The sequence below is a fragment of the Notolepis coatsorum genome (genome assembly GCF_963971535.1).
Source record: "Notolepis coatsorum genome assembly, chromosome: 11".
Classification (NCBI taxonomy): Eukaryota; Metazoa; Chordata; class Actinopteri; order Aulopiformes; family Paralepididae; genus Notolepis; species Notolepis coatsorum.
In genome coordinates this window covers 11,512,560-11,527,852 of record NC_140175.1, presented here as the reverse complement: position 1 = coordinate 11,527,852, position 15,293 = coordinate 11,512,560, and the positions used below count along the sequence as shown (strand labels likewise).

General features: G+C 45.9%; 1 protein-coding gene across 1 annotated transcript in view; it reads right to left on the bottom strand.

Moving 5' to 3' along the window:
- Positions 1 to 2,090: 2,090 nt before the first annotated feature.
- gfm2 (GTP dependent ribosome recycling factor mitochondrial 2) overlaps positions 2,091 to 15,293 on the bottom strand; it is a 35,857-nt gene continuing 22,654 nt past the window's right edge. The window contains exons 13-20 of the mRNA XM_084325148.1: positions 14,731 to 14,830; positions 12,504 to 12,690; positions 11,756 to 11,832; positions 10,916 to 11,054; positions 8,665 to 8,853; positions 6,133 to 6,248; positions 3,744 to 3,926; positions 2,091 to 3,017 (exon numbers count right to left, since the gene is read on the bottom strand). Coding sequence (XP_084181274.1) covers positions 2,889 to 3,017; positions 3,744 to 3,926; positions 6,133 to 6,248; positions 8,665 to 8,853; positions 10,916 to 11,054; positions 11,756 to 11,832; positions 12,504 to 12,690; positions 14,731 to 14,830 — 1,120 coding nt within the window. The 3' untranslated portion in view covers positions 2,091 to 2,888. The remainder of the gene's footprint in view (positions 3,018 to 3,743; positions 3,927 to 6,132; positions 6,249 to 8,664; positions 8,854 to 10,915; positions 11,055 to 11,755; positions 11,833 to 12,503; positions 12,691 to 14,730; positions 14,831 to 15,293) is intronic.

Here is a 15,293-nt window from a genome sequence, read left to right as displayed (position 1 = left end):
CGGGGCGGTCAGGTGGCGTAGCGGAGATTGTGCTCGTCACCAATGCAAGAGGCTGCGGTCTCGACTCCCGGAGAGTCAGCATTGCCTTGGCTCGGGCTGATCGCTATACTAACTCGTTTGGCTGAGTTAGGGGGAGGGGAGCCGTGGGTGGGTCCTGGGCGTTGTGGACAGCGACCCCTACAGTTCGGTCGGGGCGCCTGCTCAGCGAAGGTAGGATCTGGTGAGAGGTAGTGCGACCTTCCACACGTTACACTCTCCCGGTGAGAATCTGCGCGGCCAGGCTGGCTGCACATGCGTCGGAGGAAAGCATGTGACAGTCTCCGGCCTCTCGGACCAACAGTAGGGGAAAGTGCGCAACAACCAGGAAGGGGGTTGGGAATTGGCATAACGACTAACAGTGGGATGGGAGAAAAATCGGAAAAAAGGAGGGGGAAAAAGATAATAACAAAAAAATATTAAAAAGAACTCTCCCATACCCTTAACACCAACCGCTGAAGTGCCCTTGAGCAAGGCACTTAACCTCCAACTGCTCCAGTGGAGTTGCTCAGTGGCCAATGGTGTCAGACTGTGGTTGTACTGGGCAGCTCCCAGGTGTCGGACTGTGGTTGTACTGGGCAGCTCCCAGGTGTCAGACTGTGGTTGTACTGGGCAGCTCCCAGGTGTCAGACTGTGGTTGTACTGGGCAGCTCCCAGGTGGCAGACTGTGGTTGTACTGGGCAGCTCCCAGGTGTCAGACTGTGGTTGTACTGGGCAGCTCCCAGGTGTCAGACTGTGGTTGTACTGGGCAGCTCCCAGGTGTCAGACTGTGGTTGTACTGGGCAGCTCCCAGGTGTCAGACTGTGGTTGTACTGGGCAGCTCCCAGGTGGCAGACTGTGGTTGTACTGGGCAGCTCCCAGGTGTCAGACTGTGGTTGTACTGGGCAGCTCCCAGGTGTCAGACTGTGGTTGTACTGGGCAGCTCCCAGGTGTCAGACTGTGGTTGTACTGGGCAGCTCCCAGGTGTCAGACTGTGGTTGTACTGGGCAGCTCCCAGGTGTCAGACTGTGGTTGTACTGGGCAGCTCCCAGGTGGCAGACTGTGGTTGTACTGGGCAGCTCCCAGGTGTCAGACTGTGGTTGTACTGGGCAGCTCCCAGGTGTCAGACTGTGGTTGTACTGGGCAGCTCCCAGGTGTCAGACTGTGGTTGTACTGGGCAGCTCCCAGGTGTCAGACTGTGGTTGTACTGGGCAGCTCCCAGGTGTCAGATTGTGGTTGTACTGGGCAGCTCCCAGGTGTGAATGGAACTGTGTGAATGTGAAGCAGGGCGTTCCTCAAAAAGAGCATCCGTGCTCAGCGAACCTACCCTGGGTAAATAAAGGTTTACATATATTTGTTTTAAACTGTTAGGGACCAGGTCACATGCCAAAAGAAATACCACAGTGTTAATGATTTACTGTAAAAGTGAACTCTGCACTGCATGCTTAAGGCTTTTTATGTTCCAAGTATAAAACGCCAACATGCATCATCATCAGCCTCTGTTATATTGTGTTGCATCCGTGTGCTACAAGTGGTATTAACCCTTTCACTACCACACTACAGAATGTTAACCCCTTACTATCACACTACAGACCGTTAACCTTCTGTAGTGACAACAGAAAACAGAAAGAAGCATTTCATATAAAAGTATTCTGTATTTTTGTATGACAACTAATAAAGAAACTTGAACTTAGTGGTGTGGTAGTGAACGCGTTAACCCTTTGTCATGTGGCAGTGAAAGGGTTAACCTTCTGTATGGACGCAGTGAAAGGGTTAAGCATTTGGTAGTGCAGTAGTGAAAGGGTTAAGGATGTGTGATATGCCCCAAAGGAATACCACAATATTCAGAGGCATTTTCCGATATCAATATATCACGATAGTTTGCGTGGAAAATGGAAAATCACGTTAAATCGAGTGATGTTACTGTGTTGGGACAGCGATTGACATTTTCAATTTGATATTTCAGACATTTTATAGCATTTGCTTTTCACAAGTGATTTTAGACGATTGTTTATCATGATACAATTACACATCTATATCCTAAGCATAAAATGAATGATCATATGAGTGCAGGATCTCATTTATTCACATACGGTATATATTCAACGGTTAATAATATTGTCATCTCTCCGTTCAAACTTTACTACAACGTGCCCAGCAAGGACGTCTACTGAAAGTACAAAATACGTACACAAATTGAAGAACGTAAAATTCTTAATAATCACTGTGTACTTAAAAAAAATGCATCAAGTCAGATTATCCCAACTAGAAATCCAACTATAGACTTTAAACCTACTGGGGCAGCATGGTATGGTATGGAATAACTTCAACGTTAAAATAGAATTCTCCAGCAGCAGGGACCTGTCCTGTACAGACGGTTCTTTTCTCGACATGACTTGATTCTTATCTGTACTTGCAAACAACAATAATTTAGGGAGGAATCCATTCCCTGCCACCATCAACACTCGCAGGTAACGGTGCGGTCGCTTGGCTTCTACTCGCCGGAGTCTCAGGAAGCCCCCCGGACCGTTTGCTGTGCTCTTTTCTTTCCTTTTCGCCTTTCCATCTTCTTCTCCCGTCACCCAATTTACTCCTCATGCCAAAAATGCCCTTCCTGGTTGTTGCGCTGCCCTACTGTCGGTCTGGGGAGGGTGTGTAGTAGACACGCCTCCTCCTGATACATGGAGTCGCCAGCCGCTTCTTTTCACCCGACGGCGAGGAGTTTTCACTGGGAGAACGTAGCGTTCACGCTATCTCCCCCCCAGGCAGATCCCCTCACTGCTGAACCCACGAGTAGGCCTGCCACTTTGGTCCTGGGGGCATCAGAACAGACCAGTCACTCTTTTGAGGGGTGCACTCTGGTCCTGGGGGGTTCAGAACAGGCCCGCCACTTTTTTGAGGAGTACGCTCTGGTGCTGCGGGTTCATGGCCTCGTAGGTGTCCAGGTGTAGGGAGAAGGTGGCGTTGCCCGAGGTCAAAGTTCGTAGGGCGGTTGAGTAGCCCTTCGGTGGACGGGAGAAGATAAACAATTAATAAACACACTCTAGAGGGGTAACTTAAATAAAGAAAATAGTACTGCATCTTTGGAACAAGCGGTGTCTAAGATCTTAGGTTTCTAAGGTGACCCTGAACCTCTTTGAACTGCTGCGGTCAGGCAAGCGATACCGGAGTCTCATGGCGAGCACAGAAAGACTCAGAAGAAGCTTCTATCCCCAGGCCATCAGGATGCTCAACGAACAATAACACTATGTAACAACCATCAAATGCACACACAGCACACACATCCACACGCACACACTCACTTTAAACAAACAACTCACTGCAGCACCCACTCTCCACACTTTAGAACACCTAAACACTTTATATTTATTGGTAAAGAATTTGCACTACAACCCATACCTCATTACACCTTACTGTAAATTGTACCTCATCCCATTTCTGCTTTGCACTATATAGTATATTGTATATTAGTATATTGTATAGTATATTGTATGGTAACTCAGTTACTTCTACTCTGCATTGAACATTGTACATATGTATATACTGAACACTTGTGTCTACGTACGTGACTTCTATTTTTACTTGCTATACTTATTTTATTTTATACTTATCTATTTTTGTCTAGCACAGTCTCTGGAGCGTAATGGAAAGAAGCATTTTGTATAAAAGTATTCTGTACTTCTGTATGACAACTAATAAAGAAACTTGAACTTGAAACTTGAACCCACCATGATCTCGGCCAGGGGCACCGTGGCTTGCAGCACCTTGTCGTCGTGGCGACTCTGGATGTCCCTGATGGCCCCTCGCCTCTTGGCCAGGTCCCCCAGCACGGAGCCCAGGTGTTCCTCCCCCACCGTCACCTCCAGGGACATGAGGGGCTCCAGGACCTGCCTGCCCGCCTGCCTCAGAGCCTGCGGGGGAGAACAAGCAGCCGCCTCTGAACACATGCTCTTCGATAGACCTGCTCGCTGTTTCAAACCAAAACGGGCTTGACGTCATTTAGCCAAATCAGCATGGCTGTGAGTGCGAGTCTTTCACCTTTTACATGATAGCTTTGGCATGGATTGATTGTTCAGATCAGAACAAATGCAAATATATTGTAGTCTGCCCCGTTGTTCTGACCAGAATTACACTCCGGTGATGCGCCGCACAGTGGGTCTGACATATACAGCGAACAGGTCTATATGCAAGCACATACAGGCGCATCTCAATTAGGGCTGTCCCCGACTAAGGATTTGGATAGTCGACTATGATTGGCCAAAATTGGCCGTTAGTCGACTATTAGTAGACGAAAAAAAATATAAAAAATTAAAAAAAAGTATTATATATATATATATATCTTTTTTTTTTATCATTCCATTTGGGCTGTGGGGGTGCTTAATGTCTGAAGGAGTCGACTGAAGGCTTCTTGTCCTCTGCAAAAGCATGCAATTGGTCCACTGATGGATACATCTTGATATTTGTCTAGTCTAGTGTGTTCATTAGATGGTGAAATCCTCTTTCAGTGCCTCTGTGCCTGTTTTCTTAGGCAGTTAGCCTCTGGTATGCTGCCATTAGCGTTAGCCACGCTTCTAGGCCTCTTTTCTTTTGGAAAGAATGATAAAAAAATGTATACACTTTTTTTGTATTCGACTAAGAGGTTGGCAGTCGACTACGTTAATCGACTAATAGGGGTCATGAATATTGAGGAAATAATATTGGTTGCCTCCACGCCACATTGATTCATGCAAAAGGAGCCGCGAGCGACCAAGTATTGAGTGCACATACTTTTCAATAGGCCGACATTTCTGTAATATATATATATTTTTGATTGGTCTTATAAAATATATATATATGGTGAGGGCCCCAAGTTGGGGGTCTCGGGGGGTCGGAGTATTAAAGAGGCACGATGCTCCGACTCACTGGGGCGCTGGACTCGGGGACCGTAGGGGTCGAGAGACAGGGGTGGATGGGGGCTCGGGATATTTCACCGTTCTTTATTTTATATTATTTATACTGCTTTACTGATTCATTTTATTTGATTTTATTTAATTGTCGTCATTGTTGTTATTATTGTTGAACTACTGTCCTGTGATGTCTTGTGTATTATTATTATTACTGTATTGTGTTGTCTCTTGTTATATATGGAAAGGAAAATAAATTATGAAAATAAATAAGAATATAAAAAAAATATATATATTGGTCTCAGATACAGAATTTGGGGTTTTCATCAGCTGTAAGCCATCATCATAAAACATTTAAGAAATAAAGGCTTGAAACGATTTCACTCTGTGTGTAATGAATCCACTGTATATAATATGATTTTCACTTTATGAATTGAATTACTGAAATAAATGAACTTTTCCTCGATATTCGAATGTGTTGCGACGGACCTGTACGTTAGGTTTCCTCCACCTATCAGGCTGCAGGGGCGGGCCTACCTTGAGCACCTATCAGGCTTCGCGGGAGGCGGGCCTACCTTGAGCACCTATCAGGCTTGCGCGGGAGGCGGGCCTACCTTGAGCACCTATCAGGAGGCGGGCCTACCTTGAGCACCTATCAGGCTTGCGCGGGAGGCGGGCCTACCTTGAGCACCTATCAGGCTGCGCGGGAGGCGGGCCTACCTTGAGCACCTATCAGGCTGCGCGGGAGGCGGGCCTACCTTGAGCACCTATCAGGCTGCAGGGGAAGCGGGCCTACCTTGAGCACCTATCAGGCTGCGCGGGAGGCGGGCCTACCTTGAGCACCTATCAGGCTGCGGGGGAGGCGGGTCTACCTTGAGCACCTATCAGGCTGCGGGGGCGGGTCTACCTTGAGCACCTATCAGGCTGCGCGGGAGGCGGGCCTACCTTGAGCACCTATCAGGCTGCGCGGGAGGCGGGCCTACCTTGAGCACCTATCAGGCTGCAGGGGAGGCGGGCCTACCTTGAGCACCTATCAGGCTGCGCGAGAGGCGGGCCTACCTTGAGCACCTATCAGGCTGCGGGGGCGGGCCTACCTTGAGCACCTATCAGGCTGCGGGGGCGGGCCTACCTTGAGCACCTATCAGGCTGCGGGGGCGGGCCTACCTTGAGCACCTATCAGGCTGCGGGGGCGGGCCTACCTTGAGCACCTATCAGGCTGCGGGGGCGGGCCTACCTTGAGCATGCAGCGGGACACGCAGGCGGACACCATGGCCAGAGACGTCCCTGGGTCCATTCTCACGCCCTGGATCAGTGTAGACACACCCTGCACTGGATAACCAAGCAGCGGACCTGGAGAGGACATTACAACGTATCGTCATTATATACAGCACCAGTACAGCACAATGATTTGTAATTACTAGGGATGTTGGCTTTTTTACCGATACCGATATTGTCCAACTCTTAATTTCCGATACCGATATCAACCGATACCGATATATTCGTGGTTTCCCCCCCAAAAAAACTGAATAATTTCAGGTAATTAACATTACATATCTCTTGTTGTGGAATTAACACAACATTATGCATACTTTTGACAATAAATAAAATCAGAATTTGTTCTTACTTGCTTGCCTGGGTAAATAAAGGTTAAATACATGTCAAATTAAAAAGACATTAGCAACTTCAGAGGCCAGAGGGTGGGACATATAAACACATTTACTATCAAATAGCATTGTGAGGATGAACAACATATGCTTAACATTTTTTAAATAAACATTCTTTTTTTAAATGGCTAAAAGTGATTTTGTAATTTTGCAACCGTGGGTCTCACAGGGTACTTTTAACCCTGTGAGGCCCAAATAAAAAAGACATTAGCAACTTCAGAGGCCAGAGGGTGAGACCTATAAACACATGAAGGGTGCCGTGACTGAAAAAAAAGGTTGAGAAACGCTGGTATATGGTGTGGCTCTTTGTGGTACCACAGTAATTTTTGTGGCTCTTAGTCTCTGACTGGTTGGCCACCCCTGGCCTAGGGTGTAGGATAGAATCAAAAGAGAGGCAGACAGTTACAAAGTTCACAGTTTGTGCAACTAAGTGGTAACTTCCTTCATGACCATTTATTTTAACACCTTTATTTAACCAGGAAGTCCTGTGAGATTAGGGATGGGCGTGAGTAATCGATTAATCGAGTACTCGTAGCTATGAGAAAAATCAACAAAAAAAAAATATCGAAATTATAAATTTGAATGAATTATTATTATTATTTGTTTTATATATTTTTTTTAACTTATCTTTTCACATGTATGTGTAAGATTATAACTGTTTGTTGGTTTCCTTAAACATACGTGAATGAAAAAAATAAGTAAAATAAAATAAAAATTCTAATATATATATATATATATATATATTTTTTTTTAAATGTAGCCAAACTAACACTGGTTTGAAATAAAACTATTGAATCTTGAATCCGTCTACGGTCTTCTCTAAAGGAAGCATGTGCAGGTTACTGCCATGCAGTGCTGTAGTCCAGGCACTAAATCTCGAGTCCGAGCGAGTAGAGTCTCGAGTCGAGTCCCCATTACCCCGGTCCGAGTCCAAGTCTGGCAGTCAAAGAGCTGACGTACAAATAAAAAAAGGTCTACATTAAACATAAATGACACAGCGGTCACCGTTTCAAAGGGAGCTTATTTACTTTTTGACACAATAGCCAAACAAATGCACTCACCATCAATATATTATGCCAAATGATTAGGGACTATTATTATTATTAGGGGTCGGGTCACGAGTCCTGAAAATCAGTCCCGCTGCCACGTAAACACCCAGATCTTCATTTAAAAAACGAAGAAGGTAAGAACCGAGGGCCGACTGGTAGGGATGGATACTGAATTCGGTACTTTTAAAGGTACTTACCGAAACACGTCGGTACTACCCAGTATCGATTCACGTGAGATACCGAAAAAAATATATATATATATAATTTCTTTTACCTTTTTTCTTTTCATGTCAACGTTCACACGCACAATATACGCTTACCTAGGATTTGACTTGATTCAACAACAAAGCAGTCGGAGCAATGACAAGCCGAAAACGGTCGAAAGTGTAGTTATTTGAAGTTTGGATTTTTTTTACGACTGAGGTAGGTAAATAAACATTTTTAGAGACTAAAGTACAGAAAAAAGGTACCGTTGGGTACCGGTATCGATTCACAGGTACCGTATCGGTTCAAATGTGAAAGGTACCCATCCCTACCGACTGGCTGTTACCGTTACCTTGGAGATAGGAGCTGTGAATAAGAACCGAGAGCCGATTGGCTGTTACCGTTACCTTGGAGATAGGAGCTGTGAATAAGAACCGAGAGCCGATTGGCTGTTACCGTTACCTTGGAGATAGGAGCTGTGAATAAGAACCGAGAGCCGATTGGCTGTTACCGCTACCTTGGAGATAGGAGCTGTGAATAAGAACCGAGAGCCGATTGGCTGTTACCGCTACCTTGGAGATAGGAGCTGTGAATAAGAACCGAGAGCCGATTGGCTGTTACCGCTACCTTGGAGATAGGAGCTGTGAATAAGAACCGAGAGCCGATTGGCTGTTACCGCTACCTTGGAGATAGGAGCTGTGAATAAGAACCGAGAGCCGATTGGCTGTTACCGTTACCTTGGAGATAGGAGCTGTGAATAAGAACCGAGAGCCCGATTGGCTGTTACCATTACCTTGGAGATAGGAGCTGTGAACAAGAACAGAGAGCCCGATTGGCTGTTACCGTTACCTTGGAGATAGGAGCTGTGAACTCCGTTCTCCACCGCCTCTCTGACGTCATCCGACAGCTGCTCCTTCACGTCGTCCCCGAAGGCCACGTCGCACGAGCCGCTCGACAGGGACACGTCCTCCACGGGGCGGACGGCCAGGTCCACCGTGACCACGTGTCTCCTCTCGCCCAGCGTGCGGTCCAACGTGTCTGAAACACACCGGCAGGAAGTGTGTCAGCAGAGCGTGGCTTCGTCTTGTAGAGCCCCCCTCACAGAGGCCGTTTTTTTTTGCCACCCCACACACACAGGAAGTGACGGTGCGGTCGCCAACGTTGTTTCTCTTTTCCCACTGCTTACGTCAGCTGGTCTATAAATGGCAAATGGACTACATTTATGTAAACTTTTTTTTTTTATCCACTTTTTCTCCCATTTTCTATATTTTTTCTCCCATCCCAATTTCGTATCATCCAATTCAACCCTCCCCTGTCACGAACACTGTTTCTTGCCTCCCACAAGCCGGCTGCAATGTGGACTAAGTCATACATAGCACAAGTCCCCTCCGGTACTTGAGGTAACAGCAGTCGCATCTTTTCACCTGCGCAGCTCGATCTCTCAGTGGCGAGGAGTAACGCGTGGGAGGCTCACGCTGCCCCCGACACTTCCTGATTCTACTGCGCAGGCGCACCAACCGACCTGTAGGAGTCGCTGTCCACAACGCCCGATCCCCACCCATCAGTTTCCCACCCCCTAATACGGCCAATGTGTATTAGTGCGGACGACCAGCTAAACTGAAAGCAATGTGGAGCGCTGGGCTCGAACTGACGAGCCCAGCGTCTCCAGCATTTCGTGGCGAGCGCCTTGCCCACTACGCCACGTAGCCACCCTTACATTTATGTAAACTATGGATGAGTCGGGGCGCCCGAGTGGCGCACCACGTTACTGCGCTGCAGACCTACGCGGTCGACCCGGGTTGGTCTCCCGATCCCGGACTTACTTCCCCCATATCTTCTCCCGTCCTTCCTCTGCTCTCTGTCGGTCATGTCTGACCAGAATAAAGCTGTACATTTTATTATTATTTTTTTTTTTAAAGAAAAAGAAAACTATGGATGAGTCGGTCGCAGTCAGCCAGCACCCGCTAACGGGTCGGACCCTTTAGCTCAGCTAGCTCAGTTGGCGCGGCTGCCTGTGGATCCTATGGTCACGGGTTCAAACCTCTCGGTTACATTGGTGACACAGCGGTGGGATTTCACTTCCATGTGTATTTGTGTAATCTGTGAAGCAGGTTCACGTAGCAATGGGGGGGGGTGGGATCTCTCAGTGTGCCTTAACCCCTGGGATAGTGCGCGCCGGGGCCCGAAAAGAACGTGCAAGAAAGGACGCACTTTCTCGCGCGGGAGGACGTATGTAAACTATGGATGAGTCGGTCGCAGTCAACCAACAACACCCGCTAATGGGTCGGTCGGACCCTTTAGCTCAGCTGGTTAGTGCGGTTCAAATCTCTCGGTTACATTTATATAACGGCTTTTGGTCCAAAGCGCTTTACAACTTATGCCCCACATTCACCTTATAAGGGCTGTTTAAGGGGGGGGGATCTCCATTCTTAGATGTCGGTGATAATAGTGTTGCTATAAAACAAGCGCGAAACAGTTGGTAAGCATGTACGTATACGTGTAATGAAACACAAATATGTACGTGCAATAGCAACTGGGGTACATAAGAATATATAACAGCTTTTATCCAAAGCGCTTTACAACTTATGCCCCACATTCACCCGCTCACTCACACGTTGACGGCGGAGGTGGCTGTGCGAGGCGCGGACCTCGGGAGCAGTTAGGGGGTTAAGTGTCTGCCGGAATCAAACCTTGGGAACCTTCCGTTTACCAGATGGCCGCTCTACCTCCTGAGCTACTGTCGCCCATAGACTGACTGACTGACCAACATGGATCTATCTGTTGTACCTGTGGACTGACTGACTGACCAACATGGATCTATCTGTTGTACCTGTGGACTGACTGACTGACTGACCAACATGGATCTATCTGTTGTACCTGTGGACTGACTGACTGACCAACATGGATCTATCTGTTGTACCTGTGGACTGACTGACTGACCAACATGGATCTATCTGTTGTACCTGTGGACTGACTGACTGACTGACCAACATGGATCTAGCTGTTGTACCTGTGGACTGACTGACTGACCAACATGGATCTATCCGTTGTACCTGTGGACTGACTGACTGACTGACCAACATGGATCTATCCGTTGTACCTGTGGCAGACGCAGCGTGCAGGACAGTCTCTCTGTAGGCCACCTGCAGGGGTCCTAGCTGGGTCTCGATGCCGTACTCCCTCCTGATCCGGTCGTGGATGATCTCGATGTGCAGCTCTCCCATCCCACACAGAACGGTCTGAAGATGTGACAGACGTGACAGACATAGAAATCGTTAGCCTCATTATACGATAATTACCTAAGTCATTTTTTTTTCTTTTTTTTTGTCAAATTGAGATTTATTTTGCCTAACTGTACTCTCCTCACACTGCTGCGCTGCATCGCCCTGGCTTAGTGCCTATGTCCTCAGCCAATCAGAACGCTTGTTTACGTTGAAAAAAAAATAAAACATCTGCCTAACTCACTCGTGTGACTTGTGCATTTCAACGGTACATACACAGACGCCGATCGCATGACTTAGGCAAGTAAAACAACTGCCTAGTGTATGACATGTATGTATGTAAGAGGAAAAAAATGCCTACGTCACGACATATTTTGCTTAAAAGTCACCTTATTTTGTTACACAATGGTTGTTGTGTTTTTGTATTTTTTTGCAAACTTGTTGATACACCTTGTGGAACTTATTTTCTAAAATATAAATGAAAAACTCTTACACGTTTGCTGGAAAATGTGTTTTTTCTTCTTTTCCAAAAACCTTGAAAAATTACTTGGGCAATTATCGTATGATGACGAGGCTAACGAAATGTGACTTTCACTGCACGTAATTGGCTCGCGTCAATCTTACCGGCCTGACTGATGAAGGGTTCTGGGTGTGACGCTCACATCTGAAAAAGAGCGACAGAGCCATCGATGGTAACTATTATGTTATGCTGCCGTTACCTGTCCAGAGTCTGCGTCGACCCTGACCTTAAGGCTGGGGTCTTCTCTCTGAAGGCAGGTGAGGGCGTTCTCGAGATCTTTCAGGAAACAAAAACAAAGTGCACACATTATAATTCAGTTCTTAAAGCGGTACAACCGGACACCACTTCTCAAATCTGACAAAAGAACAACCTGTGTCAGATTTGAGAACTAGCACTACAGGGCTAGTTCAAACCGCTGCCCTGTGAAGACACCTTGTGGCAGAGAACTAGTACTACAGGGCTAGTTCAAACCGCTGCCTTGTGGAGACACCTTGTGGCAGAGAACTAGTACTACAGGGCTAGTTCAAACCGCTGCCTTGTGGAGACACCTTGTGGCAGAGAACTAGTACTACAGGGCTAGTTCAAACCGCTGCCTTGTGGAGACACCTTGTGGCAGAGAACTAGTACTACAGGGCTAGTTCAAACCGCTGCCTTGTGGCAGAGAACTTACGCTGCTGGCCAGTATGACTTACTACCATAGTGTCTGTATACCTGTATATCACTGTACAAATTAATACTACAACTCTGTACATCTGATTAGAACTATTACTCAGTAGTACTCATTTATACTGTATATTTTATAACCAGTTTAATCACCTGTACATTGTATATATATTACTATTGCATGTTACTGTTACATTTGCACTCTGGTTGGACGCCAAACTTCTGTTCATTGTGTGATGAAAATACATGTGAATGTAAACGCTGGTTGAAGAGCGGCCACTGACCCGCCTGCTTGGCCATGGTGGGGGGTTCTATGGAGCAGAAGAAGACGGGCTCCGGGACCTCCACCCCGGTCAGGACCAGGCTGGCCTCCTCCCCGCGCCGCCTCTCCTCCCCACCGGCCTGCTGGGCCCGACGTGCTGCGGCTGCTGCCGAGGCCTTGGACGACACTATGGTGTCTCCTGTGACCGTCTGGGGGGAGAGAGAGAGGGAGAGAGAGAGAGAGAGAGAGAGAGAGAGAGAGAGAGAGGGAGAGAGAGAGAGAGAGAGGGAGAGAGAGAGAGGAGCCGACTTGTTACTTAATATTTACAGCATAGTATATATATATATATCCGTATCTGTCTAAATATAAAAGTAACCCTCCACCTATAGGATAAAACTAACTCTCCACCTATAGGATAAAACTAACTCCACCTATAGGATAAAACTAACTCCACCTATAGGATAAAACTAACTCCGCCTATAGGATAAAACTAACTCCACCTATAGGATAAAACTAACTCCACCTATAGGATAAAACTAACTCCACCTATAGGATAAAACTAACTCCACCTATAGGATAAAACTAACTTCCTACCTATAGGATAAAACTAACTCTCCACCTATATGATAAAACTAACTCCACCTATAGGATAAAACTAACTCCACCTATAGGATAAAACTAACTCCACCTATAGGATAAAACTAACTCCACCTATAGGATAAAACTAACTCCACCTATAGGATAAAACTAACTCCACCTATAGGATAAAACTAACCCTCCACCTATAGGATAAAACTAACCCTCCACCTATAGGATAAAACTAACTCCACCTATAGGATAAAACTAACTCCGCCTATAGGATAAAACTAACTCCACCTATAGGATAAAACTAACTCCACCTATAGGATAAAACTAACCCTCCACCTATAGGATAAAACTAACCCTCCACCTATAGGATAAAACTAACCCTCCACCTATAGGATAAAACTAACCCTCCACCTATAGGATAAAACTAACTATCCACCTATAGGATAAAACTAACTCTCCACCTATAGGATAAAACTAACTCCACCTATAGGATAAAACTAACTCCACCTATAGGATAAAACGAACTCCACCTATAGGATAAAACTAACTCTCCACCTATAGGATAAAACTAACTCTGCATATATGATAAAACTAACCCTCCACCTATAGGATAAAACTAACCCTCCACCTATAGGATAAAACTAACCCTCCACCTATAGGATAAAATGAACTCTCCACCTATAGGATAAAACTAACCCTCCACCTATAGGATAAAACTAACCCTCCGCCTATAGGATAAAACTAACTCCACCTATAGGATAAAACTAACTCCACCTATAGGATAAAACTAAGTCTCCACCTATAGGATAAAACTATCTCCACCTATAGGATAAAACTAACTCCACCTATAGGATAAAACTAACTCCACCTATAGGATAAAACTAACTCCACCTATAGGATAAAAATAACTCCACCTATAGGATAAAACTAACTCCACCTATAGGATAAAACTATCTCCACCTATAGGATAACACTAACTCCACCTATAGGATAAAACTAACTCCACCTATATGATAAAACTAACTCCACCTATAGGATAAAACTAACTCCACCTATAGGATAAAACTAACTCCACCTATAGGATAAAACTAACCACCTATAGGATAAAACTAACTCCACCTATATGATCAAACTAACTCCACCTATAGGATAAAACTAACTCCACCTATATGATAAAACTAACTCCACCTATATGATAAAACTAACTCCACCTATAGGATAAAACTAACTCCACCTATAGGATAAAACTAACCCTCCACCTATAGGATAAAACTAACCCTCCACCTATATGATAAAACTAACTCCACCTATAGGATAAAACTAACTCCACCTATAGGATAAAACTAACTCCACCTATAGGATAAAACTAACCCTCCTCCTATAGGATCAAACGTAAGGTTATCCTATAACCCTAGTTATATGAGTATAGTGAGCGCTCTGCTCTATTGGAACTATCCCTTTAATCCATTCTAATACTGAAAAACATTCACATGTACACACCACCCCTATTCACCTCCACCTGGCCACACCTACATCCGCTCCCATATAAGCGGGGGCGTGGCCACTCCATCAGCTCCTTCCCAAGTCCAAAGGTGGTGAATAGGGGTGTGTGTACATGTGAACGTTTTTCAGTATTAGAATGGAGCTGTGTGGAGCCCTACCTGCTTGAGGCCCACAGTGAGGGCGATGTTCCCCGCCGTCAGGGAGGCGATCTCCACGTGCTGATCGGCAAATGGCAGCAGAAGCCGGCTCATCCGCTCCCTGCAGAGACCGAGGCCGAGACAAACCCACAGGTTCAATTAAAGCCACATCACATCAAAATGACTTGTATGCTAAATGTGTTTTTATTATTATTATTATTATAATAAATTTTTTTATCTATCCAGATCCCAGCTTTATTCGAATTTCTCTTAAAAACATTTTGAAAGAGCTTCTGTCCTACAAAACTAAACGCAGTGATGTAATCGCCACTAGATGCAGTAACGGTTCCCCGGGGCTCCTGTAGAGGGCAACCGGTTTATGCGAATCTGATTGGCCACTGACGTTTCTGGTCATGTGACATGTGCGCCCAATCGCGTGACGCGCACATTTCCGCCTCGACCAGCAGCAAACTACCTAACGCCTAGTTTAAGCGTTAAGAGTTGGTTAAGCTTAGGCGACTCTTTCGAAGTTGGTTAAGGTTAGAGTTTGGAATCAGGGCTGGTGTTCTATCGCCATGCTCTAA